The sequence below is a fragment of the Colletotrichum destructivum genome, chromosome 6 (assembly GCF_034447905.1).
Source record: "Colletotrichum destructivum chromosome 6, complete sequence".
Classification (NCBI taxonomy): domain Eukaryota; kingdom Fungi; phylum Ascomycota; class Sordariomycetes; order Glomerellales; family Glomerellaceae; genus Colletotrichum; species Colletotrichum destructivum.
The window spans coordinates 3,360,185-3,386,951 of record NC_085901.1 but is presented as its reverse complement, the minus strand read 5'-3'; the positions used below and the strand labels follow the sequence as shown (position 1 = coordinate 3,386,951).

Sequence of the window (26,767 nt, the reverse complement as noted above, 5' to 3'; positions counted from 1 at the left end):
CTTCAGCAAGCAAGCACGCAGGTGCGTGACTGCCTCGTCTTCGATGGTTCCCTGCAGATAACGGACAACAGGAAGGAAGAACGCAACCCCCTCCTGCGCCCATCAGGCTTCACAGCTGTTCCGCAAGATTCTCTCCCATCTCCCCAGTCCCCCCCCATCTTCCTATTTAATCCCCCCTCGTCATCATTTTCCGTCCCTGATCTCTTTTCTCTTCATGCTCTCCCCAAATCTCTTCACTCTTTTCCCTCCTCTCCTTTCGATCATCAGTCTCTCTCTCTTGCTTGTCTTCGTTCCTTGCGTATTCACTCTGCAGCTTTGCGTCTCCTACGTCTCCTGCGTGTTCTTCCTACACCTAGGCCAACCAACACACTCCCGATCGCCCAAGATGCGGGCTTCTCTCGTCGCCATGGCGGCTTTGGTGTAAGTCTGTTTCTTTTCACGTCATTTCGATGGTCGGAGGCCTGACGGGCTGACATCCCATCGCAGCGCCGGCGGCTTCGCTCAGCCGACTTGTCCTGCGGCGGCCACTACGACGGTCTTTGTCACGGTCGGCTCAGCCAACAATGTTGATCCCCCGGTCGTCGTCAAGACTGTCACTGCCACGGTTCTTCCCCCTGCCCAGTCTCCTTGGTCTCCTGCCTCTCCCGCTCTTCCGGCCACTCTCACTGTCACCATCGACAGCTATGATCCCCCTACTGGCGGTTCCCAGTTCACTGGCCCCAAGCCTTGGGAGTCATCCCCTGCCCAGCCCACCGCTCTCACTATCGTCACTGTCACTGTCCCTTCTCCCGGTCTCAGCACCCCTGTTGGAAACTCTCCTGCTCCCGCTGGCAATGGTGTCACTGGTGGCCAACAGACGCCCACTGGTGCTCTCTCTGGACCGCCTGCTTTCCCCTGGAACCCCACCAAGACTGGCACCTCCAACTGCCAGTCTGCCACCCCCAATTCTGGTTCTGGAAGCAACACTGCTGGCGTCACGGTCATCACCACGACTCTGTTCAGAACCAATGCTTACCCAGGTCAAGCCACACCCTCTGTTGACAGCCTTGTTGCGTCTTTCACAGTCACGTTCCCTCAACCTGCTGCCACCGGTTCTGTTCCTGGCTCTGCCTGGACCACTGGCGCCGTCGACCCTGGCTCTGGCGAGCTCTTCACATACACCATCACTGCACCCGTGGCCACTGGCTCTCCCTCTAACCCCAGCAATGGCGACTCTGTCACTTCCTTCACCACTACGCTGTACCGAACACGTGCCGGCTCTGGTCAAGGCACGCCTGTCGTCGATGCACTTGTGACTTGCTTCACCGTCACCTTCCCGACGCCCACTGGAACCGGGCTCACCGTCACTGGTGTTCCCGCTGCTTCGACTGTTGTCCCAGGAGGTGTCCCTGGAGGCGGCGTTCCTGGTGGTTCTGTCGGCACAACGACTCGTTACATTGCAACCGTGGTTCCTGGCCCTGACGGTTCGTTGAGCTATTCCATTCGCACAGTTGTTTCGACTTTCACGGTGCCCACTGCTGGCTCTTCTCCCGTTGGATCTGTTGTGACCACCACCATTGTCCGAGCCTCACCTTCAAACATCCCCTCGGACGGCGTTGCAACCGTGGTCACCACGACTCTGGACGGTTCTTCTCCCAGCGCTGGCAGTGGCAACCAACCAATGGATCCCTCGGACCCGTCTGTTGTCGTTTTCACTCTGACAGTTCCTCGACCTTCGGACGGCGGTCCTGCCACCTACATCACTGTGCTTCCAAGCGTCCCAGGAGGCATTGGTTCTGGCGACGCAAGCACTCTCGCGGCTTCCACCGTTACACTCATTCAGACGATGCCAGCATCTGGCTTACCACCCTTGACGCCTGGTGGTCAGATTCCCACCTCGATCCCTGGAAGCTACGGTGATCCCGCTCTTCCTGGTGCATCCGGATTTCCCGCCTCTGGTATCCCGGGCTCTGGCGTTCCCGGCTCTGGCGGTCCAGGCTCTGGTGGTCCAGGCTCTGGTATTCCGGCCTCTGGTATCCCGGGATCTGGTCCGGGAGTGCCCATCACGATCACTATTCCTTCAGGTGGCACTGATCCAACAACTGTCAGCGGTCTCCCGGGTGGCTATGGTGACTCAGCTCAGACTGGTGTTCCTCCTTTCGTCTCTGGTCCTACGGTCGTCGTCTGGACAGTCACCCAAGCAACTCCTGTTGCTGGTGTCCCAACATCCATCGCTGGCATTCCCACATCTCTCGTTGGCTTTCCCACGTCGGTTGTTGTTCTTCCAACATCACTCGTAGGCTTTCCCACTTCCATTGCTGGTCTTCCAACACCTGTCATTGGCGGCTACGGTTCTGTTGTCAGTCCTGCAACTCTCGCCTCGTTCCCCCAGAGCACGCCTTCTGTCGTTACCCTTTGGCCAGTCGCGTCAAGTATCAACTCTGCTCTTCCCAATGCTGCGACCAAGACTTCCTGCTCCACCACGTTGACGACCGAGATTGTCTCCACAGCAGCAGTGCTCACCAGTACATTGGTCAACGTCGTCGCCGATGCAACAACCACGTACACTTTCCCCTACGAGTCGCTTGTCACCACCGTTGGCGTCTCAACCATCGTAGCTGCCACTGGCGCCGCGGGCACTGCCACTGCCTCCACCTTGACCGCCTCTGCCGCCGTTTCTGGGTCTGTCGTCACTTCCTCTGCCGTCGCTGTCTCCACCTGGCAGAGCGTCATTGTTCAAAGCTCTGTCGTCCAGGTCTTCACCACCGGAGTCTTCACCAGCGTCATCCAGTCTGGAGTCGTCCACAAGCGCTATGTGAATACGACCGCGACAGCTGTGAAACCAGTGCCGACACCAATCTGCACTGGCACCACGGAGGTTGGCAACCTCAACCTGGATGTATGTTTCCTCCGTTCCGTTTGTTTTTTCCGATGCTGACTTTTTCCCTTTCTCCAGTTCGACGATGTCCCTTCCGGTCCCTTCTTCAACCCATACCACCGTTTCTGGTTCTCCAAGGGATTCCTCGTTGGCCCGCCACCACTGATGCCATTCCTTCCGTCCTCCGGCGGCCGTCTGATTGGGTTTGTGCCTCCTGTTTTGTCGAACACTTCCGCGGACAACGCATCTGGCGATACGGCACAAATTGGCATGGGAAAGCTTGCTTCTTCTCCCTGCTTCCAGTTTGACTTCTTTGGCATGAATCTGGGCTGCCATACCGACGCCGCCGTCCCGAACCAGCTTTGTGTTTTCACCTTCACGGGGTACAGGTGGGACGCCGGCAGCGCCGAGGAGATCGCAGCCGTCAGTCAAGATGCCTGGGTCAACGCTTGCAACAAGACTGCCGATTGCCCTCTTACCCCCTTTTCCGCCGTGGACTTCACCGGTCTTAGCTCCATCCTGGTCACGTTGCGTGTCGATGGCCAGTCCCAGGTCTGGTGGGGCGATGACCTCCGAGTCGGTTGGAGCAAGAATGACTGCGCGACGGCGAGCTGTCGACAACAGTCCGAGCCAGAGGTCTCTCAGCGCCAAAGAGGTCCTACCTGGTACTGGACCCCGTCTGGCCTGAGAGTCTTGTCGTCTTCCAGAATCAATGCGCACTTTCTGATGTGAGTCAATGAGCATGACCAACGAAGCAAGGATTGTTGTCGTGGGGATTATGGAAGGATTATTGTGTTGTCACACCATTTGATCCAAATTTCTTGGGAGACTCATTGCGAGTTGTAATGTGTGTTCGAGATGAGGAATGGGGAGAAAGGACCAATTGCACACCTATGTATGCTACTGCAAGTATTCTACATGAATGATTTTGGAGGTCCACGATGATCATCTCGTTCGTCCTCTCTGCTCTTGCTTTACTTGGTATTTTTTCTGACGACGCTTCATTTGCCCTCGGGCCGGCTCTGCTACTTGATGACGTGCAAACCGACAACGGACCTGAGTCCCGTGTGCATGTCTACCTCGGCTCACATACTAGGTCATTGAGACTGGCATGATGCGCAGATTTCAGAATTATTTTATTCTAGCATTTGGGTTTCCACACGTTCTAGATTCTGATTTATCTGGGAGAACTGTTGACCGAGACCGTCATCCCTTGTGAGTAAAAGCGGAGAACCCACACACCCTTAGCCAGCCATGAACACTAAGCAAAAGATTAGGTCTAGGTACGAATACATCAGAGGCCCATGCTGCCCATGCCGCGAGCGAGCTCTTCAATATCAGTTGCATGTCGCACGCCTTCGGCCGATGTGTGGTTCTGGCCACCGACTGGGGCATCACACTCCGGGCAGCGCGCCCGCTCCATCGCCATGCCGCACTCGCCGATCGCAAAGGGGTGCCCGTTCCGGCACGTGTACCAGTGCCCCGTTCCCCTGAGCTCCTTGCTCATGGCCGCGTAGACATCCCGCATCTCGTCGGCCGAGATCTCAGTGTAAAAGACGCCGTCGTGCAGCATGCGTCCCGCCGACGAGAGTTCGGGTTCCAGCGCGGCTGTCGAGGGCCACCGCCTGATACGGTCCTTTGCGACCTGCAGATGATGCTCTCCGAGGTCTCTCAGCTTGTCTTTTCCCGGGCCGTCGTCTCCGTTGGGACCAACCATGTCTGCCGGCATGGTGGCGTCGGGGGCTGCAAAGGAGCAGAACATGACGAGCAGGATGTGCCCCTCGACTTCCAATCGGTGGAAGTTTCTCGCATGTGCAATCTGTATCAGGTTTTTGCAGTCTCGCATGTACGGTGCGACCTCAACCTTTACCGCCTTGGCAGCCGCGTTCTCCTCGAGGGGACGGCACAAGGCGACATAATCCGAGATCAGGAGCAGGTCGCAGCGGAGGAGAAGGCACGTGGCCTGCAGCAGGCCGCCCATCTGGATCGCCGACTCGTCAAAGGAGAAGCCGCTGGTCTTGCGTCGCTTGTTGACGTGCCAAACCAGGTGCGCCACGCGCTGGTACGGTTGCTCGTCCCTCTTGACCAATTTTACAAAGTGGGAGATCTGATTCCGGAGCCTCTTCAGACTCTTGTGCCGTTTCGCCCCGGTGAGGTTCAAGAGATGGGTTGCCTGCTTCTGTCGCGAGCCCCGCAAGTCGAATCCTCCAGAGGGTTCCGTGGGCATCACGAAGTCAGTCCTGTCCGTGCTCTGCAAGGCGTCTTGTGCATCGAGCAACGCCTTCGACAACGCCTGCCACTTGCTTTGAGACCAACTGGTGAACTTTTTGGTTGACTCGTCGAGTAGACCGCGACGGACGATTCTTCCGTACCGAGAGATATTTCTCAAGGATCCCCGGCATTCGGGGCACACCTTGATCTCGGTCGCTGAGAAGGGGTGCGAGTCGGACTTGATAGACACCGGTACGCCCTCGGGCGACAATTCATAGTGTTCCTGGATTCCCATTAGGCCATCCATCGTCGCATACGTCAGAAAATGGCCACAGTCCGGGAAGATGCATGGCTCCTCGTCCAAGTCAGTGGAGCGGTAGTCGCCCATGAGAATGAAATCGACGGTTCTGTCTTTGTTATCTTCTGACGCGCACACCTGACAGAATCTCTGATCCGGGCAACGCTCTCCGCAGACGGAGGGACCTTGGAATGAAGTTAGCGTTATGGAGCTTTGCTGAGCTGGATCTGCCAGTCAATCAGTATGGATGGTCCTACATTGATGGCCACATCCCAATGGCTTCATGCACCGCTTTGTGCAAGGAATCCAGTCGCATGGCGCCGCGCAACTATCGAATGGGAGTTTAGCAGTAGCTCAAAGCAAGTATTTTCGAAGCAAAACTCACGGCATGCTGCACTTGGAGTGTGGACAGCAGGATGAACAGTTCTCCTCGGCACAAGGAGCGCAGGGCTCGTGGCACTTCTGCCCGCACTTGGAGTGCATGCATTGGTTCTGACAGGGAGAGGAGCAAGGTGGGCAGCTCATCTCGCCGTGACATGCCTCCCGACAGCGATGGCTGCATGACGTGAACGGTCTGTCGCATAATTGCTTGCACGTTCCATGATCTTCCTTGACGACGATGCCACCCTCTGTCGTACGACAAGCCGAGCACGACATCTTGCATGCGTGACCGCAAGGCCTCTTGAAACCACACTCTGCCTTGCATCGGTAACTGTCGTTGGTGACATCCACGTGGCAAGAGATCTTGTCAGTGTGCCCGCATCCGGGGATCTTCTTGTCGACTTGGACGGCACACTTGATCGAAGAAGGGGATTGGGCTTTCCAGCATTCGACTGTATCAATGACGTGGCCGCATGAGAGCTCGAGCGCGACGCCGCGCAGCAATTCATTGCACAGTTTGTCGCAAGCTTCGCCGCAGCGCTTGCGGCACGAATGCTCGCACTTGTCCTTTGGCCTTGCACAGTCTTCGAGGCACAACACGGCGTTATGGAGGAAGTCAGAGTGGCAAGGGCCGGTGCAGGAATGGCCACAGGTCAACCGTCGGTCGCATCTGAGATTACATCCTCCGTCTGGGGCCGACTGAACGAACTGCTCCGGGCGCAAAACAAAACTCCTGTTCTCCGGGTGTCTCGGACATTGTAGTTCCAGCTCCTTGCCAAGGTTGCCGCCGCTCTGAAGGATTTCGGTGACCTGCGCCCACATGGGCACGTGGCTCGAAGTGTTCGAGTTGCCAATGATATACATGCCATGTTTTGCACGAGATAGCAAGACGTTAATGCGGTTGGAGGTGCTGAGGAAACCACACCTCTTTTCGTTGTTACTGCGGACGAGCGACACGATTATGACCTTGGCCTCTTCACCTTGGAAGTTGTCCACTGTTGCAGCGCGAACCTCGTGCAGGGCTGTCGTCTTTGCCGCCTCCCTGCGAGGACTGTCCCGAGAAGGTGCCTCGGACGATCCCATCTCGGTCAATTCGTCCATGTCACGATCGTTGACGACGATCTGCATCACAGATCCGAGCTTCTGCCGCAGCTTGTTCAACTGTCCCAAGTAGGGCGTCAGCACGGCGATGTCCCCAGACTTGTACACCCCCTGCCACAGAAGATGGGAGACGAGCGCCGAAACTATCTCGATCTCGAATTCGTTCGAGTACGAAGTCTCGATGGACTCTTGGTCAGAATTGCGTCCAGACTCGGGACTCTCATGGTGGAACCAAAAGAGCCTCTTGGCCATGCCGCAAACTTCGGGATACCCGCGAACCCCGTCAGAGTCTGACAAGGAGGGGTACAGCGTTGATCGAACCAGGTCCGAGATAGACGGGTGCATGCGGCGCTGCGTGTCAAGGATGCTAAACGGAAGACCGGGAGTGTTGGTAGCTGGCTGGACAAGCCTCTCAAACAAGGACATATCCAGCGAGTACTTGACTCCAGCTGGATTGGCACGCTGGAGCCGCCAATCCTGAATCTGAGGGCGGAGCTGCAGATGATCTCCGATCAAGATGGCATGCTCAACCGTGGGCAGCAAGGCGGTGAGAAGATGGGCTTCGAGAACCTCACCTGCTTCTTCGCACAAAAGGACCTTGCCCTGGACACGCCGGAGCAGATCTAGATTCGTGGCCAGCCCCGTGGTCGTGACCCCGATGATGTTTGCCTGCTGGAGACACCGCAGATCGATGGAGCTCCTGATCCTGTTGTTGCGTTCCCTGTCATGTTGATACGCCTCATGCGATGCAGAAAGCCCGTCAAGTTCTGGCTCCAATGCTCTGTGCAGCCAATCCTGATGGAGAATAACGCGCTCCTGTCGAGACATGTTTGAGAGCCCCAGACGGTAGAGATCAGGAAGCGGGCGAGGAGTTTTTGCTGTGTGCCCACCCGACAGCCACTCGTCCAGAGCGTTTTTCCTCGAGTGACGGACTGTTTGCCAGCCTCCTTCGTCTTCCGGCTCTGACCCGAAGAGCTGATCATGCTGTGAGCGATGATGCTCTGCGAGAAGGAGGCGGATCTTTTCATTGGTGTTGAGGAACTTGTAGGTCGAAAGCTTTTGGCGAATGTAGGTGGTGTCACTTTCGAGAGTCTCGATGGAGTTGTACAGCGACTTCCCTTCCATCTTGGTGCGCGTCATACCCTTGACGACTTCCCTCATGTTCACCGGACTCAACCTCTCCGACTTGGAGCGAGAGCCGATACGAACAATATTCTGCACACCGCCATCCAGCAGATGTTCCAATAGTTGATCCAAGGCGTGATTCGTATAGCAGACGCACATGATTGGCCCCAATTTCGCTTTTGGCTTGTTCGCAAGCAGCACTTTTATGAGAGCCTCTCCGGTATAACTCTTGCCTGTACCAGGGGGGCCTTGGATCAAGGCGAATGATCTTCTGAGCGAGTTGAGAATGGCCTCGGATTGGGTCAGATCCAAGCTTGAATGCTGGCTGAGTTCTAACGGTTTGGGCGCTTCGCCGGGTGTGTAAGACAGTGCTGTCCCGTCATTAGATAGGCAGCTCAGGTCGAACGAGAATCCTGGTCGCATGGAGTAGAGGGGCGGTTCGATCTCCACCGGCCGATCACCCGCACGAAGTGTCAGGAGGTTTTGGAAGGGGAGGTCGAGCGTCTGCGACATCTTCTGCAGCGATTTCAATGGAGGCGCGAATGCTGGGAGAAGAATGGAGGGAAATTCGAAAAGCCGACGATACTGCCAGGCGCCCATGGTTTTGAACCACAACAGGGACCTTTGGACTTCCTCGACGCTAGTGTCCACCAGATGCAGGTGCACGTAGGCGGAATGCTGGTCATCGGGTAAGCTGTAACGCGGCCCTTCTTGCGTGTCGTCGGCGCCTCCTTGCTGCCTCTCGTTCTTGGCATCTCTGATGGTAGACCTCGAAACTTGAAAGAAAAAGATGTTGTCGATCTCGTCGACTATGCAGACGAGGCTTCCATCCGCGAGCCTCTTGTTCTGTACCCACCAAGCCGCTCGCCCCATCTTGTCGAGGCCCCTTGTCGCTCGTGGCTGGTCCACTTTGACGATGAATTCAAGACCGGACCATCTTCCGAAAGAAATATCGACAGCAACGACACGCTCGTACGGAACGATCCTTGTACGAACCTCCCGTACTTTGACGTTTGACTCCACGCTGGTGCGGATGGCATTGCGCAGGTCGTACAGCGTGTCCTCACGGAGTAGACGAAAGTGTCTATCAACCAAGCCTTGCAGTCCCTGCAGGTGATGCTGCGCAGGGTTGATGGTTGGCAAATACTCCTCCCTAGAAGATAAGATCTCGTCGAGAGTGGGCATGAGCTTGATGTCCGCGATGCACGCGTGATCGTTGTCGTGACGCCGGCCACGCCGAGAGAGGCTACCCGGTAGATCTTGACTCAGCGTGAACTCGGCCAAGGAGCCTGAAGATTGCGGGGCTTGGGTGGCATCTGGAAGGGATTGGCCGAGTCCAAGGCGTTGGCGGACGTAGTCGAGATACTTGTTGGCTTGTATGGCATGAAAAGCGGCCTTTTTAGTGCCATGGGCCTCCAAGCGTAGTTGGATGTCATCAATGATGGAAGTGAAGTGTGAGTTGACCATGTTCGATGTGCTGGTGTTGATGACTTTGGCCAATACACCACAGGCGAGCGCGAGAGCTTCCATGTTGGAGGTGCTGACGTTGTTGTCAAAGGGCAGCTCTGCCCAATGATCCACGAGATCGAACAGAAAGCTGTACAGACGACGAAGGCGAGTAGCGTCAAGGCCCAGAAGCGATCGGAAGAGGATGGATGTTTCCTGCTCCAGAATCACAGAATCGGCGACACTTGGGTGGAGAAGGATCCGAAAGAACGGAAGAATTCGGGACTCCCAGAGAAGAACCTTTTCTTGAGAGGCTCTGTTGAACGTTCCCTCGATGACATCTCGGATGATGAACAGCCGGCGCTCGGAAGCCATATCTTTGACGACCTCCTGTGCCAAGTTGACATCCTCTTCCACTAAATCAACAGCTGTCCGAAAGTAGTTGGCTGTTTCGCGGTCCCCTCGAAGGGGCATCTCAGCCGGCTTGGGACGAAGCCGTCTCCAGGCTTGAAGTCTCTCGAACTCGGGATTGAGAGCTTGGTTTCGAGGGGTGGCTTGTTGTACGCCATGCTGATGATAGCCTCCATTGGTTTGGTCGTGGGAGAACTTGCACTTGGCCCCGAAACGGCACGAGCCAGTACTCTTCCATTGTCGACACGGAGCGAACGAAGTGAAGCCCGATGATGAGCGGGACCTAGTGAAAATATCGAGTCAGTCTAATGATGACAAGATTGAGGAGGCGGTGATTCGTCCACACTTACCCTTTTCCTGAAGCCATGGCTGGTGATCTGTTGTTTCTGGTATGGTGGTATGAGAAGACGAACTTTAGCCAAGATGGTTGTGGATGCTGGGTAACAGGATCAGCCAGCACACGTCTATTTATGAAGTTTGTTGGACGCAGGCGTGCTTCACCTCCAACATGCTGCTGCTGCTGCTGCTACAAGACCATGTGGAAGCCTGCATTTGCCAAGCAACATGGTGCCCTAGCATTGGGCAGATTCGCGCGGCACCTTCAAGCACCTTTGCAAAACAGTTGATCATGATCAAATGTAGGTTACAGCATGTTCAAGGAACCCTGCAACACTCCCGCCATAGAAAGTCTAAAAAGACCCATGAGGCTTTCTTTGGTGTACACAGTGAGACGGCGGCCCTTACACGAGGCCATTCTGGATCATCGAAGAGAGTACCGGTCTCTTTGCTGAGTTTATGGCTTCAGCGGGTACTGTTAGCAGCGCAGCCCAAAGTCTCAAACTCAAACGCGGTTGATGCAGGAGGCCGGCCAAGGCCAAAGTTAGACTGTAAGCGGGCGAGCAGAGCTGGAGGACTATGTCCGGTAGAAAGGCAGCAAACGAATGCTTAACCCATGGAGCAAACTCAGCCTGGCGGTCTTTTAGATGGGCTGGACTGCGTCATGCCGCCAGGCAACTGTCAATGTTGCCAGGGCCTCGCAGTTAGGATAGCAAGAGGTTGAGGCAAGATGGGTCGACAAAACGGGCCAACAGCTGGTGGCGGTGTCCAGCACATGTATTGGACGCGTCGGCCGGCAGCTGGGACCCGGACAGTCATCCAGTGTTGCATTGCTTACTTCCGTGTCCGGTGGATGGTTCGATGTCGCCGTTTGAAGAGCCAACTGGTTGAGGTCGCATGACGGTTGCGATGTACGTACGCATCAGGTTGGGTTGTTGTTGTTGGTCGGGTGCTCGGACGGCTACGGAAAGGAATGGCTGTGCTCTTGGCTTCAAGGCGAAGCTCAAGCTAAGCAACCGGCTGCCTCACTCGAGCAGATTGATACCACCAGAATTGCGTATGAGTGGTTTGTTAGTTGGTTGGTTTGGCGTTCTTGCGTGGCATTCGTCGACAGCAATGTGCGGATGTGAGGCCGACCTGAGGTCGATGTAAGGTGGTAGATTCATGACTGAAGAGGGGGTGGGGGCGACCTCCTACGAGGAAGGAATGCGACCCCCACGATGTGTTCCACTTATTATGTGGTCAGAGCGCTCTGTTTTACTTTCGTAGGTGAGGTGAGGTAGGTAGGTAGGCAGCCTAGCATCTCCCAGCAGTGGGCCTAGGTACCTTGGTATCCAAGCGCCCAGCTCAAGCTGTTTCGCTGTGTTTGGGGGGACATGAGTAGGTACCTAAGGTAGGGTAGGTTAACTAAGTGCGCAAGACACCTGGTGTTCTCATCTTTGGACACCATCAACCCAATAATTCCCAGCCAAAGTTGCCAAACCTCGACTTAATGCTCACAATGTTCAGAGACCAGACTTCAAAAACGGGATGAGACGGTTGGAGTGGATCTCCGCAGCAAGTTGCCCTCCTCGACAATCATCTCCATGTCTTTCGCTTCGCGGGAAATATGGCACGGACGGCAGCCCGGTCACCTCATCTGAGCTTGCTGCATGTCATCCCAAGCATTCGGCAAAGATTGACCGCATTATTGACAATGCTACAGGGCAGCACCCCTCCCTTCGCACGGTTGGACTCTCGCTTCGCCGACGCGACCCCAGATTGCGTGTGTCTACATGTGGATGCCATTTCCCCTCGCCGGTCAAAAAGACAATCGCCGCGGCCGGGGTCGGCCCCGGGGTGGGGGGGTATGGTAGTCGATGGCTGCACCGTCATGACTCGGGTGATCGATAATCTTTGATTACCTGTCCCAAGGGGTCGCTTGACCCTAATGGACGTTGAAACAGCAACTGCTCGATCGAAGGAGGAGAAGGAGATGCTGTGTAGAAAAGTCACCCCAACCCGATTGCGACATGAAAACGGGATAAACGGCCTCTGGACATCGGCTATTGAACGTCTCCAATCAAGCTCTAGGATTCCGCGCGTCGACGTACGAGGGAAAAAGCATGCCGGCATTTGACAAAACCCTGTGGAGAGACAGCCCAAGCCGTTAAGTGAAGTACCCCAAGATTCCGTCGCTTGGCGCTCAGATTGGTGCACCATGAGCACGCCTCCAGACCAGGCCCGAGATTCAGAGAAGAGGCAGGCCACGCAGATGACAAACACGCCAGTTCGGTCAGGCTCAGATCTGGAGAAGAGCGGGAGCCCCCCGTCCGTGTTCCAACCGTCGTCGTCGTCGGATGACAACCGATCCAGAGTGGCACAGGACAAGGACACGGACCCGGACCCGGATGCCGGAGACGGGCCCGATGTCAACGCCGCCGACGCCGCCACTATCGCGGGCCAGGCTCTCAGCCGAACGACGTCGAGGTCGAGCATTACGCCAGCGCCGCCTCCCGACGGAGGCGTGACTGCCTGGATGGCTAGTAAGGTTGCCGCGACACGAACCGATGAAACTGCGAGTCTGACTTTCTGGACTATAGTTTTCAGCGCCCACCTGGTTATCATGAATACCTGGTGAGCACGACCCCATTTTCCAGATTCGCATCCTCTTCCCTTCCCAAGCAGAACTAACAACGCCTCAGGGGCATAGTTAACTCCTTCGGTGTCTTCCAATCCTACTACACGACCCTCCTTTCCCGCCCGCCATCCGACATCGCCTGGATCGGCTCCTTCGAGGTCTTCCTCCTCTTCTTCATCAGCACCTTTAGCGGCCGCCTCACCGACGCCGGCTATTTCCGAACGCTCTTTGCCGCCGGCTTCCTCCTCGTCTCCCTCGGCATGCTCGCCACCTCCTTCTGCACCCAGTACTGGCAGTTCTTCCTCGCCCAGGGCATCTGCCTGGGCATCGGCAACGGGTGCCTGTTCTGCCCGGCGCTGTCGACGGCGTCGACCTACTTCGACAAGAGGAGGGGCCTGGCGCTGGGCTTCGTATCGATCGGCAGCTCGACGGGCGGCTTGATCTATCCAACCATGGTGAGGCAGCTGCTCCCGTCCATTGGGTTCGGGTGGACGATCCGCGCCATCGCGTTTGTGCAGATGGGCACGCTGATGATCGCTTTCGTGTTCCTGCGGCCGAGGGTGAAGCCGAGGAAGGCCGGGAGCATCGTTGAGTGGGCGGCGTTCAAAGAGTTGGAGTACACGTTCTACGCCATCGGATCTTTCTTGGTATGGCAAATGAACACCCGTCCCCCTACACCCCTCCATCACCGTTCAAACTGTCTTGGTGCTGACGAAACGTGACAGAATTACCTCGGCGTCTTTTTCGCCTTTTACTACCTTGCCTCCTACACCCGCGACATTATCGGGTTGAGCTACAACCCCTCTCTCAACCTCTTGCTCGTCCTCAACGGCGTGGGCGTGCCAGGCCGCATCTTACCTGGCTACATCGCCGACCGCGTCGGCTCTATCAACACTCTTATTCCCATGTCTTTCATCTCCGGCTTGCTCATGTACTGCTGGGTCGCCGTCTCCTCCACGTCGGGCCTCTACACGTGGACGCCCTTCTATGGCCTCGCCGCTAGCGCCATCCAAAGCTTGTTCCCCTCCGCCCTGAGCCAGCTGACGAGCGACCCGCGAAAGCAGGGGACGAGGATGGGTATGACATTTACCATTGTCAGCTTTGCCGTGTTGACGGGTCCGCCGATTGCCGGTGCTATCATTTCGGCCGATGGCGGCAGGTATGTCGGAGCGCAGGTCTACGCGGGGACGTGCTTGCTTGCCGGCATGTGTTTCTGGATTGCCGCAAGGGTGGTGAAGACGAGAAAGGCCGGTGGAGGGCTCTGGTTCAAAACGTGAGAGGGTTGTCGTTGCTGCGTTAGTGTACTTTCGCGGACAGACCAGCGTTGCTTATTTGTTGACTGCTCGACACGAGCAGCTTTTGGCGTTTGCGTAGGCTCGATACAGCCCTAATTTAATAGACAACGATCATAATAAGTGAATCTTGAAGCGTGCCGGGCGGTGGGTAGACCGTCTGCCGTGCCTCCGCGCGCAACCGGTGCATCTTCCCCAGCATCGAGTCGACCTACTGCCTTTCCACCAGATCTAGAAGCGCCATACGCGACGCGGCCTCCTTGAGGCCTAGGCCTAGATACACCCCCCCCCTTAGGTAGGAAGATGTCACGCCTCTGCATTGCCGTGCGCCGCTCCGACGTGGTTTCTCGCTCAGTCCAGGTGAGGGAGGATGTGCGCAGATCGGTGGCCTTTGACCTGCATCCAGGAGCCTCGCCATCAGTTTTGTGTCGGCGCTGAGAGCCTTCAGGTGTGTTGGGACAAGCCAATATTTGGGGTCTCGTTAGATGGCGTCGGCGTGGAGGTCGGCATTTGAGCTGTAAGGGGATGCTACTGCTGGCTGACACAGTTACACATAGTGGAAAGGGTCCAATAAGTGAAGTGAGACGGCGACTCTCAACCAAAAGCCAGGCAAGTTCGTCCAACTTTGCGGCAATAGATCTTATACGTACAACAACATGATTCTCAAGCCTGGTGGTCATCACACGGCGTCAAAGGCCCAAGGCCCAAGGCTCAGTTTACAGCCAAGGCCACGGCAGGCAGATCGAATTTCCCTCTCCCTTCTAAGGAAACATCGTTCAGTAGCTCATTCTATGCACATATACCGATCCGGCTCACTCAATGGATGGCTCTCTGCAACGAGAATCATGGTCTCTTTCGAATCGGTAACCCTATAGTTCATAGTTGGCTGCCTTACGCGGGTCACCCAACAAATCCATCTCTTTCCAGAAGCATACAGATCTAGCAGTCCGTTTATACATCAGCTATTCCCTTATAATTCTCAGGGTTGGTATGGTGAAGCTGTTGCTGTTGCCTGGGTCTTGGTCTGCTATGCTGGCTTGATGTACAATATCCCAGTCATGCCTAACTTACTTCATCAGGTTCTTCGCATGTCCAAGTTCCGGATCCAACTTCTCAATTAACGTCATCTTTACGCTGTGGACTGACTCTCTTACTCAAGTATCAGATTGTTCAAAGTGAGATCTCAGTTGGGATGAACACCTAAGGTGGGAAAACCAGAATGGGAAGGCACGACTACCGACCTCACCTTGCACCTTCCTTCCCAGACCAGATGCGTATTCATTTTCTTAGGGCAGATGGGCCCTTGTCCGGTCCTTTCTGTCCTCTCTACAGTACCTTCCTTACCTTCTCTTGTCGGTACCTTTCTTCGCCTTCACCTGCGTCTCTTGTTATTGTTTTCTTCCCTCCCACCACAAACGGCTGGACGCGACCAATCTTCACGCACAGCGGCGATATTCCAGTATCGATTGTCTCTGCAACACAACTGCTTCCCTCCTCCCTCTTTTCCTCCGTCAACCCGCCCCTTGTTGTCACAGCCTTCTCAAGTCAAGCTCCATCTCACTCAAAGTACCTTGGTTTTGATTACAAGACAACTGCAGCCCCTAGCAGTAAGTAGCTCTCTGCTTATTCTTTTCTCTTCCCCCTCTTCTCTTTGTTTCTCCAGCTTCAGAGACGCTTATAGCTTATCTGTTTTTTTAACCATATTTTCTCTTCGCTCTATGGAATCGCGAATGTTTTCGTTTTCTAACCATGCATCCTCAGAGCAAGCCCAACTGAGAGACCAGAATGAGTGCCAACGGCTTTCCAGCCCAGAGAGGCACATCCCCTTCTTCAGGGCCCTCTCTGAAGCGCAGCGCCAGCGTGCTTCATGAGAGCGACCATGAGCAAGATACTGACAGCCACCCACCCAACAAATCTGGCGGCATCCGTTACGGCCCACCCCGTCCCATCAAGAAACCCCTGCCCAAGATCCTCTACACAGAGGCTATGGTTCGAGGTGCCATGAGAGGCGAGCTTGTCCACACGCCGGCCCTAAAGAGCCTGATGGATTCCATTGAAGTCGACATGCGCTTAACTGCCCAGATTGCAGGTCGTCATTTGGGATCCAACATTCACTACTCCAAGATGAAGAGCATCTTGAAGCAGGGCCAGGACGAGATGATTAACCTAGAGCGTTATCTCTTGTCCGAAGCCTTCATCAGAACAGACATCTGGAACCCGACCCGCCTGCAGGAGTTCTTTGAGATGGTGCATACCTATGGCCTGGAGAGAGAGTTGCGCGATACATACTGGCAGAAGAACCAGTTGGCTCATCCGGCCAAGATCCAGAGGCTTTATGGGTTGATCAGCAGACCGCTCACTCACCCCAACCTCGACATTGGCCTTGCTGACCAGATTGAGAAATGGGCAAAGGACATCATGAGCCGCTCAGTCTTTGTTCCTCGCTCCGACCATCCCATCATCCGCAGTGCTGTGGCCATCATGAACATTGCCGAGCAGCAGTCAAAGGAAAACATACAGGTCTGGGAAAAGTTCCAAGAGGGTCCCAAGAGAGTCACTCAGATCTGGATTGCGTGGTGCCTTGCGCGCAACAAGGAATGGGCTGAGACCACATACCTTGCTGCCATCATCCTGGACCGCGGTCACAAGAACAGAATGATTGCCAACTGCTTCCGCCGAGAGAACAGCTCCTTGCTCAAGCTGGTCAGCAACGGCTACAACAAGGAGGCCTGCAGCCACTGGCGAGACATGCACGGCAAGTGTCATGTCATCTCCATGCAGGAGCTGATGTCACGCCCTGTTGTTGTCAAAAACTTGCTACCTGACATCTCTTCTGTATCCTCAGCTCAGAAGGAGACTCTTCCATCCCCAACCCAGAAGAAGACTTCTTCAGTTTCTTCGGCCCAGCAGCAGAAGGCTCCTTCCCTTTCCGCCTCTCTTGCTTCTGCCTTCGAATTGCAAAAGACCCCCCACAACGCCAACAAGACTGCCAAACCCTTGCCTCCCAAGGTTGTTTTGTCCGCCAAGGCCAATCAGATTGCCTCTTCCTCTCAGCACCAACTCGCCCCCAGCCGTCCGACTCCATCCAAGCAGAACCCCATCGTCGTAAGATCGAGCCCAGTCAGCGCCATCGGACGAGACCGTACACCGGAAGACATGGTCCGAGACCTTCAAATCTCTGACCCTTCCCCCATCAAGAAGCGCCGCGACAACGAGTGGAAGCAACAGCAGTCGAAGCAGGGCGAGAAGATGGACCGCTCCGAGATGAGCCAGCCCCAGGCTAAGAAGCGCAAGACCTCTCATGTTGACACCTTTCGTCATGCAGAGGCCGGAGTTCAGCGACAAACCAGTCCTTCGCCGGCTCTGATGACCATGGCTGCCCCCGCCGTACCCGCTCGTCCAGTCACTTCCGTCGATAACACCGCGGCTAGTCCTGCTCTCGTCGCTTCCGCGGCTACTGACTCCGCGGCCCTTTCTTCTACGGCCTTTGGCGCGCCTCCTTCTGCTATGGCTCCTGCTTCTGTTCTCACGATGGCTTCACCTCCTCCCACCCCTACCTATCCACTCACTCAATGGATGAGCCAGCCGTTCAGCCCTGTTGATCTCACGAACATGGTGGCCATGCGACTTTTTTCTGGAAACTCTGGCTTCTCCTTCAACGGTCGAACTGTCACTGCAAAGACGGAGCGCGAAATCATTGAGGAGACAAGTGACAAAATCGAGAAGATTATCGACAGCAAGCTTTCCCCCTTCCTTGAACGCCTCGATGCCATGTCTAGCGACATCAAGGCCATTGGCGACAAGCAGGCTATTTTAGAGAAGACCATCACGCAGAAAGTTGACGACCAGAAGCATTCCTGTGATGGAAAGCTGATTGCTTTGGAGAATACCGTCTTGAAGAAGTTGGACGACCACGTTCAGGAGATCAAAGATCAACAGGCCGCCTCTGAGCAAGCTATCATCAAGCAAACGGAGGATCAGCACACCATTCAAAGCGACAGGCAGACTGCATTCGAGCTAGCCATCATGAAGAAGGTAGATGGTCAGTTCGAGTTGCTCCAGAAGCAGTACGAAGAGCATTACGACGCGCTCAAGGCCAGGGTCGACCGTGGAGAGAAGAAGCGCGGCAGACCCTCGAACAACGACAAGGCGGCTGACACCATAACCTGCGCGTCCATGGCCGATTCGACTCCTCCGCGTCGACGCAAGAACCACTGAGTTTCTGGTATGCGGCCGTATCTCATTGTACTCCATCCGGCATACACATTTTGAAGATGTGAGAGAGTATCGACCAAACGGACACGAGACGAGACGAATACTGGTAACCAAGGGGAGTATGGAAAGAATAAAGACGACTAGCAGTATACGATTGTGACGGCTAAGAAGAAGCCGACATGGGTCAAGGTGTCCGACATGACTGATGACACGACGAGTGCTGCGACGCATTCATACAGGAGGACGAACAGCGGATATACCCAAATGGATGGATATACCCGGACTGGAAAAGGGTCGACAAAGGTGGCTAAGGAAAACGGGGAAAGAAAACACACAAAAAAAAACAAGTCAGGATACTCGGGTGTCGATCGGAACACGTTGCAGGTTTGGAATGTGGCCGGTTGGCATTCCAGCATTTGGATGGACTAGGCTTTGGGCAATTGTAAGATCACACGGAACGTAGCCTTCGGTCCTGGCAAAAATTGTATAGTAGAACAAACAACCCTCATTCGAACGGAAAGACAGACAGACAGATAACGCATTTCCAACCACTGGCTCCGAACTGGCCTCCTCATCTCCCTCTCCAGTTCAGTGGGGGAGGTCTTTTTGTGAATCCTACTTCGTCTCCTCTCATGCCTTGCTTGTTCGACTGAAGCCCGGCCTCGACTGAGGCGTGACGGGCAAAGCATCCGCTCGCTGGTCATAAACAAGTAATAGCTGCTTTCCATGTGGTTGGTATGAGGCTGAAAGCCGCTCGTTCCTGTGACGCGAAGCCCCCCCCCCCCGACGATATATATCCCCGCTCGTCCAGCGTGTATCGCGGCCGGCTCGGTAGAGGCAGAGCAAAGTCCCGTACACAGATGGAGAGAAGATATATGCCTCCAAAACCTGGAACCGATTACTGACAGGCAGGAGAAAGCAGACCGGACGGACGGGATGCCATCTCCCATCGGCTGGCTGCTCACATCAGCTTTCTCCCGCGGCCGCGCGACGGCCCCGGTGGGATGGTCCCTTCTGACAAACCAGAACATCCCCGCGTCAGACTCGCCATCGCGAAACGAGAACATCGCATCTCGCATCGACAACCCTTCTTTCGATCCACCTCCAGGAGGACATTTTCCATTTTCCATTTCCAAGAAGGCCGGTGATATAAAGGCGACCTCCAGACCTGCAACCCTCCTCCCAGGCTCACACGATGGAATCCCCCGCCGCACACTTTCTCCCTCCCTCCCTCCCATTACCGAAAGAAATACGACACCCCGTTAGCAGACGAGCATAGCAGTCAGATACCACCAGCAGGCAACAATGTCCGACTTCCCCCGTGAATCGTCACCGGCCCTACCCCTCGGCTCCAGGATCGTCATCACCGGCGCCAACGGCTTCATCGCGAGCCACATCGCCGACCAGCTCCTCGCCCGCGGCTACCTCGTCCGCGGCACCGTCCGCGACCCCAGCAAGACCCGCTGGCTCGCCGACCACTTCGACAAGACCTACGGCGCCGGGAGCTTCACCCTCCACAAGATCGCCGAGATCACTCAGGACGGCGCGTTTGACGACGTCGTCGATGGTTCATCCCCCCCCCTCTCCCTTCCTCTTCTCACTCCCTTTTCTCTGTACGACCGGAAAGCCAGTAAGCCGGCTCACCCGCACCTGAACGCTGACCGACGACCGCAGGTGCCGACGGTATAATCCACACCCTCGCCATCACTTCCCTCTCCCCGGACCCCACGCACTCCGTCCCCCAGAACGTGTCCGCGACCCTCTCCGTCCTCCGCTCCGCCGCCCGCTCCCCCACCATCAGACGCTTCGTCTACACCTCCTCCTCCGGCGCCGCCGCCATGCCCAGGCCCGGCGTGCCCTATACCGTCGACCCCGGCACATACAATCACCAGGCCGTCGAGATCGCGTATTCCAGAAAGGGCCCCGGCGGCATGGCCGGCGGCTACATCGCCTACTCGGCCGCAAAGACCAAGGCTGAGTTGGAGCTCTGGAGGTGGTATCGCGAGGAGAAGCCCGGGTTTGTGTTGAATTCAAGTAGGGAACCACCCCCCTGGTGCTTGGTTTCACATATGTCCCTTCCCCCTTTTTGGCTCGCCTAAGCTCTTGCTCTTCTCTGCCACTTTAGTTCTAACCTTTCGTTCCGATGGAGGAATATCGTCATTGTTATAACAAGCGCTGACCGGATTCGTCATAGTCGTCCCCAACGCCGCCTTAGGCAAGGTCCTCCTCCCAGGACACCAAGGCTTCCCAACCGTCGTCGGCGTCCTGAAGAACCTCTGGGACGGGAAGTTGACGCCCGAGTTCGCCGCCATGTTTCCGGCTCGTAAGCCATCCAAATCCCTACCACCCTTCCTTACCACATGCCACACATCCCCACATCCCCCTTTGCAGTTTGAAGAACTTTGGCAGACTTTGTTCCCTATGACTTTGTCCAGCTGACACTGTGAAGAATGGTTCTGCGACGTCGTCGACATTGCCAGAATCCACATCGCAGCCCTCCTTTTCCCTGATGTCCAGTCCGAGCGTCTCATCGCCTACGCCGATCGTTTCAACATCAACGACCTTCTCGCCGTCTTCCGCGAGGTGCAGCCTGACCGGAGCTTCCCTGACGACCTGCCCGACCTCGCCTCAGACAAGGGCATTGTTGCCAACGAGAGGGCCACCGAGCTGATGAGGCGTCTGCAGGGCGGCAAGGGCTGGACAAGCCTGCGAGATTGCATCGGGCCACTGGCTGGGCAGTATACTGCCGCAGAAGCTGGCTCCAAGTAATGTTTGGATCAAGCATATAAGACCAGACACACACACACACGTTCGAGGCTTCACTCACGGTCCTGTGCCCTGTGCTCAAAATGACTCAATTGTTGCGCGGGTGCTGGTGTACTCCTCGCCTGGCCGTCCTATGGGCCCAACTGTATGTCTATCTACATGTAACGCTCCAGCCACCGCGGTATCAAAGCTGGAAAGCATCATGTCATCAAGTGAAATTGGTATCTGAGGAAAATTTACATCACGATCTACGCACTTTGTCAGCAAGGGTTCCACCAGTGTCGAAACATGTGTACTCACGCAGTCCGAATCATCCTTGCCCTTGGGAATACCCATCTCCTCGAACGTCGAAGGTCCTTGGCCTGCCGCTTGTTTCTTCGGAGGAGGCACCGTTTGGGCGCTGGGAGCAGGGCTAGGCTTCTGCTGTGGTCGCGGCTGCGATGACGGCGGCGCACTGCCTGTGCGACCAGGCTGCTCCGCAAGGTCTGGCCGGTTTGGAAAAGGCCTAGGCGCACCAGCCGGCCCGGTACCAGCTTGGGGAGGACGCGACTGGCCAGAAGGGCTAAGCGGCATCGAGTCGATGCGCTGAGGTGCCGCTCCACCGCCTCTGCCGTACCCTCCGTGCTGCTCGGGCGGGATAGATGATGTCCTCGGGCCAAAACCTCCAGGCTGCGACGGCAGCGGTGCAGGCTGGCCGTAATCGCCCGGTCCGTAGTTCCCTTGCTGGAATGGCGGTGAGGGTTGAGGGTTAGCGTACGGGTTCTGCTTGGTAAGCCTATTTGTGGCAGGGTTGGGGGGAAGGCCGCCTGATATGGGGTATGGCTGTGTCGTGGACGGCCGGGCTGCGGGTCCTGGGCTGGGCTGGCGATATCCGGAAGGCGGTCCGACTGGCACACGAGCGCGCGGGTCTGAGCCGGCGGGGGGAATCATGTTGCCCATCGACTGCGAAGCACGAACGTTGCCTGGGGGCCCCGGAGGGCCGCCAGGCCCGGTACGGATCCCAAAAGCGCTTCCGGGTCGATCCGAGTGGGGGCCGGCGGGAGGGCGGCCGCCAGTGTTGTAGTGGGGAGACAACTGAGGTCCAGGGCCCCGACCATGGAGGTCGTCATCAGGGTAAGGGGCCGTCGACTTCGGTCTGTTGAGGTTAAGCGGCGCGGGCCGGTCGTCTTCGGGGTAAGGAGCGGCCGACTTGGGGCGGATTGCCAAGTTGGAATCAAGGTTGACAGTGAACGCGGATGGCCTGTTGCCCATACTATTGGGCCGGGCTGGGTCGGGATAGTCAACGTGGTCTTGCCCGGGTGAGGGGTGTACTCTCGGAGACGGGTGAGGTGACGTTCTGGCCGAACCACCCGGATACCCGGGGTGTGCGTCGGTGGGAGTGACCGGCGCGCTCTCCGAAACAGTGGCCATAGTGGTTGGCTGCGCCTTGAAGCGGTCGGGTCGCCTGCCACGCTGGGACCCATGCTGCGACTTGATTCTCGTGAGTGTTGTAGTCTCGTGGTCGGCCTTGGTTAGGCTCTTCTCGTGATCCAAAGCATCAAGTCGGCCTCTGGCATCCTTGTTGCCGTGGTCAGCGGCAGCCTCGTACCAGAACCGGGCTTGACGCAAGTCCTTAGGTACGTATACGCCAATCTCGTAGTAGTAGCCCATGGCGAACTCGCCCGTTGGCAACTTTGCGTTGGCTGCATCCTGAGCGTACTTGAACGCAAGCTGCTCGTTCTTGTTGAAAATACCCTCGTATCCGAACAGAAACCATCGACTGACACCAAGCGATGCCTCGGGCTGGCCTTGCTGGGCGGCGAGGCCGTAGTAGTGGAGCGAGTAAGCAGGGTTGAAGTCGCACCCAAGCTGGCAGAGCTCGTAAGCCTGGCCAATCTTCAACTGGGCCTTGGCAAATCCGAGGTAGGCAGCCTTCTCAATGTACATCTTGGCCAGCGTCAAGTCGGCGGGCAGTAGTGCTTCGGGGACGTCAATGTCGGGAAGGTCCTTGGCAAGGAGCATTCCGTAAACATAGGAGCCCTGGGGCGCGTCCTCGTCCGAAAGGTCTGCGGCTTCCCTGATAAGGTCCAAACCACGCTGGTAGTCTTTCGGATGGCCGTGTTGACCGAGGAGATTCATCATACCCAGGCGGTACATAGCCGCCGAGTCCTTGAGTCGCACGCCAAGGTAGTAATGCTCAACAGCCTTGTTGTAATCGTTCGAGTTCTCAAAGAGCATGCCCAGGCGGTACTCAGCACGCGCGTAACCGAGCTCAGCGGCGCGCTGGTACTTTGTGTACGCATCTCGCTTGTCTGGCCGGCAACCAAACTTGCCAAACTCGAGCCACTTTGCCTTCATAAAGAGTGCCTCGGGATGTTCTTGGCCCACGAGGTAGTTGACGATGTTGATGGCGTCGGCGCGCAACTCGTGCTCGACCTTTGGTGTCTGGCGGCCGCTGTCAGGGTCTCTGGCTCTTGCCTCCATGACGATCTCGGCCCAGGCCAAGGTGTCGCGGGCCCACGACAGCTGCATGGAGACGTTGTTAGAGTGCAGGACATGTTCGCGGGCGTTCCACAGGATCTCCTCCTTTTCCTCGTCGGTCGGGGGTATGTTGTCGCCCTTGACTTTGGGGAAGGGAGAGAACGAGGGCGCCGCGCTGGGCCGCATCTTGTGGTGATTGCCGCTCGCGCTGTTCTCGTGGAAGGCTGTGTAGGAGTCGGATGAGGGTGCACCGGTTGGCGGGTCAGCGTGTCCTTTCGGTGGCAAAGTCGGCGCGCCAGGGACGGGGGGCTTGAGGACCGAGGATAGCGACGGCTCTCGGCCGTGGCGGTTGGTGATGCTGGACGAGGTTCGGTTCGGATCGACTTCGCGGGCTTCAAGTTCCATACGCTGAAGGTCGTTTTGCATGTTCTGGGGGACTTGGGGCGTCACACTGGACAAAACGCGCAGTCAGCAAAAGCTGTCCCGGCTGGGGGGGGGAAAGGACAGAACAAAGACAGGATGGGCGCCAAAAACGGCCCCATCTCCAGTTCCAGCGAAGGGGGAAAGGAGGGACCCATGAATGATCCGCCGAGATTAAAATGAGGGAATACGCGTACCGCTGAGGCGAAGGTGCAACGACCTCGGGCATGTAATAGTCGTCGAACCCTCCAGGAACGAACGTTGCGCCGAATTGTGGCATCTCGTCAGTTGTGATTTTGGGCTGAGGTGCAGCTGCATAAATAGGAGGTAATCAGTCAGCGGGGGTTGAGTTGAATGACGTTTAGGTTGGAGCCGCCGTCGGCGTTTTTTTGGGAGTGTGCGGTGCTAGATTAGAATTGCTTTGCCTGTTGCTGACAGGGCGCTGGCCACCTTCTGGGGCCACTGAAAAGAGCTGCTGCTGCTGCTGCTGCTACTGCTGCTGCTCGTTGTCGGACTTGTCTGTTCGGAACAACCCAAGCAAGGATAACGAGTCCTGTCGTGGGTGGGGAGGATGAGGCGCAGAAAGGGGGCAATAAAAAAATGAAGAAGAAATGGCACGGCTGAGGTCGGAAAGGACTTGGGGATTTCCAGTATTGGGCTTCGTCCTTGGCTATTATCCGTACTGTCTCTGCTTTCACTGGCTTTCGCTTGCTTTCAGTCTCGAATCCGAGGTGCGAGGAGTGAGAGCGGCCGGAAGCGGGGTGGAGAGACCAGGTCGAAGCTCAGAGCATCTGGTTCTCGACGGCGGACCCTTTCTTTTTAGCGTGCAGAAGAAGTTGCCCGTCCCCTTTTTCTTTCTTTTTCGAGGGTGCATGAGCCGGCTAGTGAAACATGGGAACAGCTCCAGATGGGGTGTGCCAGGTGCCAGAGGTGCATTTCTCTCTTTGGAACAGCAGTTGAGGGGGGAAGTCCCCCTCCCCTCTCTTCTCTCTCTCCCAAGTGGGACTGGCCAGGGAAGTTATAGAGAAGGAGGGGTCGTTGGTCTCGCTGTGGAAGATACTGCTCCACCAACCCCCAAGCCGCAGCACCGGCGCTAGCACACTGCAGCCCAGCTGACGAGCTGGGTAACAAGGCTTTATTGGGGTGGGTGCTGAGTTGATGCTGACGGCGCTGCAGGTTTGCTGCGGGCTCGAAGCCGAAGAGGACTGAGTAGTGTAGTACATCTTCGTCTGTACTTTGGTGGTGGGCGGTGCAAGGTGGGGCGGGTTGGTCTCGAGGATTAGGTGCCGAAGGGTGGTCGAGAGGCGGGGGGTAGGGCCAGGATGAGGCATGTAAGACGAAGTTGAGTATGTAAGCGTTGAAGGTGTATTTATTTCCCATTCAAACCTGTACGGTTGTCCATTTCGCCCGCCCTGCACGCATGGGCAACATGTCGGTGGCAGCAATCGTTGAAAAACGGAGCGAGGGAGAAAGGTTGGAGGCACAACAGCCCCCAGGCCTAGTCAACCTCCTCCAAAGGGGTGGCATGAGCCCATTCAGCATGTCCGGCGAGACAGCCCCCTGCGCGCTTGGATGTACATATTTCGCTTCCCACATGCCACGGCCAAGGCTTGCAGTCGAGACCCTGAAGATAAACGCGGCGGCGAAGGCAGCACTAACAGCAGCAACAGCAACAGCAGCAGCAGCAGCAGCAGCAGCAATAATTCCGATTTGGGGGTCCACCGGCTTGATGAAATGAGGTGATCTCCACGAAAGGGATCCGGAGGAGAGATGGTCTTTTGGGGACTAGGGGGATGAACATGATGCAAAACGAGAGATTCCACTCACCAGGCGCTGGTTCCTGAGGACGACCCTGATCGGCTCCTTGGTTCTCGGAAATGGAATGCGGTCCCGATGAAGCAGCAGTTCCACTGTTACCGGCGCTTCTTGTGCCGCTACCGCTGCCGTTGCCGTTACCGTTGCAAGGTAGGCCGCGAGCGGAATCTGGCGGCGCAAGTCCCTGGCCAAGCCGCGCGTACGGCGCCGATTGATAGTTGACCATCTCTTGTTGATTACCTATCTCATACGTATGTCGGCCGTCTATTGGGGCATGGGGTCTTCAAGGTATTCGGGGCAGGGATGACGGCGGTCGAGCTGGGGTTCGAGTGAGGCAAAGGGCTGTGGCGGCGCCGGGTCCGTGTTGGCGATGGCGAGGGATGAGTATTGAGGGTCAGGGTCGGAAACAAAGCCAACGACGATTCACAGCGTTCAAAGGATCAAGAGCCAGAGGGAGAAGAGGCGAGGAGGAAGAGAAGGAAGAAGGAAGGAGAAAGGCAACAATGTAAGGAAAACGGTAGGGAGGACATAACAGCAATGGCCCGTCCTTCCTGCCTTCTTTCCATCTTTCCTGCCCGTCTGCTCATCTCATCTTCCTTCGTCGTCCCTTCTTTTTCTGTCGTCTCCCGGCTCCCGGGGCAGCAAACCGCGGACGAACGGACGATAGCAGTGGCATTGGGTTAGCAGCAGCGCAGTCGCGACACCGGACAAGACGCCTCAGTAGGTACCTACCTAGGCTGCCACAGGCATCCCCCACCATTGCGTCCTGCCCTTCCCGCCCTTCCCGCCCCTCCTTTTCCCATCTCATCTCACCACTCGTCCTGCTTCCTCGTGGCAGTCCCTTCTCGCAACTCATTGCACTCGCTCGTGTGGTTTCACACTCACTTTCAATACCACTCATATTGCCCCTTCTGACAACCGACACACACACCTCCTATTGCAAAACATCCACAGCATTTGGAACCCGGTGGATGCCCAATCTCGACCAGATGCTGCCCTCCACTCGGCTATCT

The 26,767-nt window shown here is 56.4% G+C and overlaps 7 protein-coding genes across 7 annotated transcripts; 4 read left to right on the top strand and 3 right to left on the bottom strand.

Moving 5' to 3' along the window:
- Nucleotides 1–385: 385 nt before the first annotated feature.
- Nucleotides 386–3,589, top strand: CDEST_10208 (uncharacterized protein; the record flags this gene model as incomplete). The annotated part of the gene is made up of 3 exons (XM_062926366.1): nucleotides 386–420; nucleotides 487–2,878; nucleotides 2,936–3,589. 3 exons carry the CDS (start codon nucleotides 386–388, stop codon nucleotides 3,587–3,589), a joined length of 3,081 nt encoding a protein of 1,026 aa, XP_062782417.1.
- Nucleotides 3,590–4,015: 426 nt separating this feature from the next.
- Nucleotides 4,016–10,197, bottom strand: CDEST_10207 (Putative Zinc finger, CCCH-type, Zinc finger, NF-X1-type, Zinc finger, CCCH-type superfamily; the record flags this gene model as incomplete). The annotated part of the gene is made up of 4 exons (XM_062926365.1): nucleotides 4,016–5,551; nucleotides 5,624–5,694; nucleotides 5,752–10,113; nucleotides 10,181–10,197. 4 exons carry the CDS (start codon nucleotides 10,195–10,197, stop codon nucleotides 4,152–4,154), a joined length of 5,850 nt encoding a protein of 1,949 aa, XP_062782416.1. The 3' UTR covers nucleotides 4,016–4,151.
- Nucleotides 10,198–11,856: 1,659 nt separating this feature from the next.
- On the top strand, nucleotides 11,857–14,187 carry CDEST_10206 (Putative major facilitator superfamily, MFS transporter superfamily). Its single transcript, XM_062926364.1, has 3 exons — nucleotides 11,857–12,782; nucleotides 12,851–13,433; nucleotides 13,512–14,187. Exons 1-3 carry the CDS (start codon nucleotides 12,367–12,369, stop codon nucleotides 14,061–14,063), a joined length of 1,551 nt encoding a protein of 516 aa, XP_062782415.1. The 5' UTR covers nucleotides 11,857–12,366; the 3' UTR covers nucleotides 14,064–14,187.
- A 1,676-nt stretch (nucleotides 14,188–15,863) lies between these two features.
- Nucleotides 15,864–18,296, top strand: CDEST_10205 (uncharacterized protein; the record flags this gene model as incomplete). The annotated part of the gene is made up of 1 exon (XM_062926363.1): nucleotides 15,864–18,296. The coding sequence occupies one exon, from the start codon at nucleotides 15,864–15,866 to the stop codon at nucleotides 18,294–18,296; it is 2,433 nt and encodes an 810-aa protein (XP_062782414.1).
- A 1,000-nt stretch (nucleotides 18,297–19,296) lies between these two features.
- CDEST_10203 (Putative NAD-dependent epimerase/dehydratase, NAD(P)-binding domain superfamily) lies at nucleotides 19,297–24,935 on the top strand. Its single transcript, XM_062926361.1, has 5 exons — nucleotides 19,297–19,860; nucleotides 19,968–20,327; nucleotides 20,488–20,616; nucleotides 20,743–21,307; nucleotides 21,360–24,935. Exons 1-4 carry the CDS (start codon nucleotides 19,599–19,601, stop codon nucleotides 21,060–21,062), a joined length of 1,071 nt encoding a protein of 356 aa, XP_062782412.1. The 5' UTR covers nucleotides 19,297–19,598; the 3' UTR covers nucleotides 21,063–21,307; nucleotides 21,360–24,935.
- Nucleotides 21,296–24,219, bottom strand: CDEST_10204 (Putative tetratricopeptide-like helical domain superfamily; the record flags this gene model as incomplete). Its single annotated transcript, XM_062926362.1, has 3 exons — nucleotides 21,296–21,307; nucleotides 21,360–23,970; nucleotides 24,137–24,219. The coding sequence occupies 3 exons, from the start codon at nucleotides 24,217–24,219 to the stop codon at nucleotides 21,296–21,298; spliced, it is 2,706 nt and encodes a 901-aa protein (XP_062782413.1).
- Nucleotides 24,936–25,593: 658 nt separating the features above from the next.
- Nucleotides 25,594–25,980, bottom strand: CDEST_10202 (uncharacterized protein; the record flags this gene model as incomplete). Its single annotated transcript, XM_062926360.1, has 1 exon — nucleotides 25,594–25,980. The coding sequence occupies one exon, from the start codon at nucleotides 25,978–25,980 to the stop codon at nucleotides 25,594–25,596; it is 387 nt and encodes a 128-aa protein (XP_062782411.1).
- Between the last annotated feature and the right edge of the window lie 787 nt (nucleotides 25,981–26,767).

Excerpts from the sequence above, each read along its gene's own strand:
- CDEST_10206 (XM_062926364.1), top strand. The coding sequence starts at position 12,367 with ATGAGCACGCCTCCAGACCAGGCCCGAGATTCAGAGAAGAGGCAGGCC. Across the intron at positions 12,783-12,850 it reads CTGGTTATCATGAATACCTG|GGGCATAGTTAACTCCTTCG; the intron begins GTGAGCACGACC and ends ACAACGCCTCAG. Across the intron at positions 13,434-13,511 it reads ACGCCATCGGATCTTTCTTG|AATTACCTCGGCGTCTTTTT; the intron begins GTATGGCAAATG and ends GAAACGTGACAG.
- CDEST_10203 (XM_062926361.1), top strand. The coding sequence starts at position 19,599 with ATGTCCGACTTCCCCCGTGAATCGTCACCGGCCCTACCCCTCGGCTCC. Across the intron at positions 19,861-19,967 it reads GTTTGACGACGTCGTCGATG|GTGCCGACGGTATAATCCAC; the intron begins GTTCATCCCCCC and ends CGACGACCGCAG. Across the intron at positions 20,617-20,742 it reads CGCCGCCATGTTTCCGGCTC|AATGGTTCTGCGACGTCGTC; the intron begins GTAAGCCATCCA and ends GACACTGTGAAG.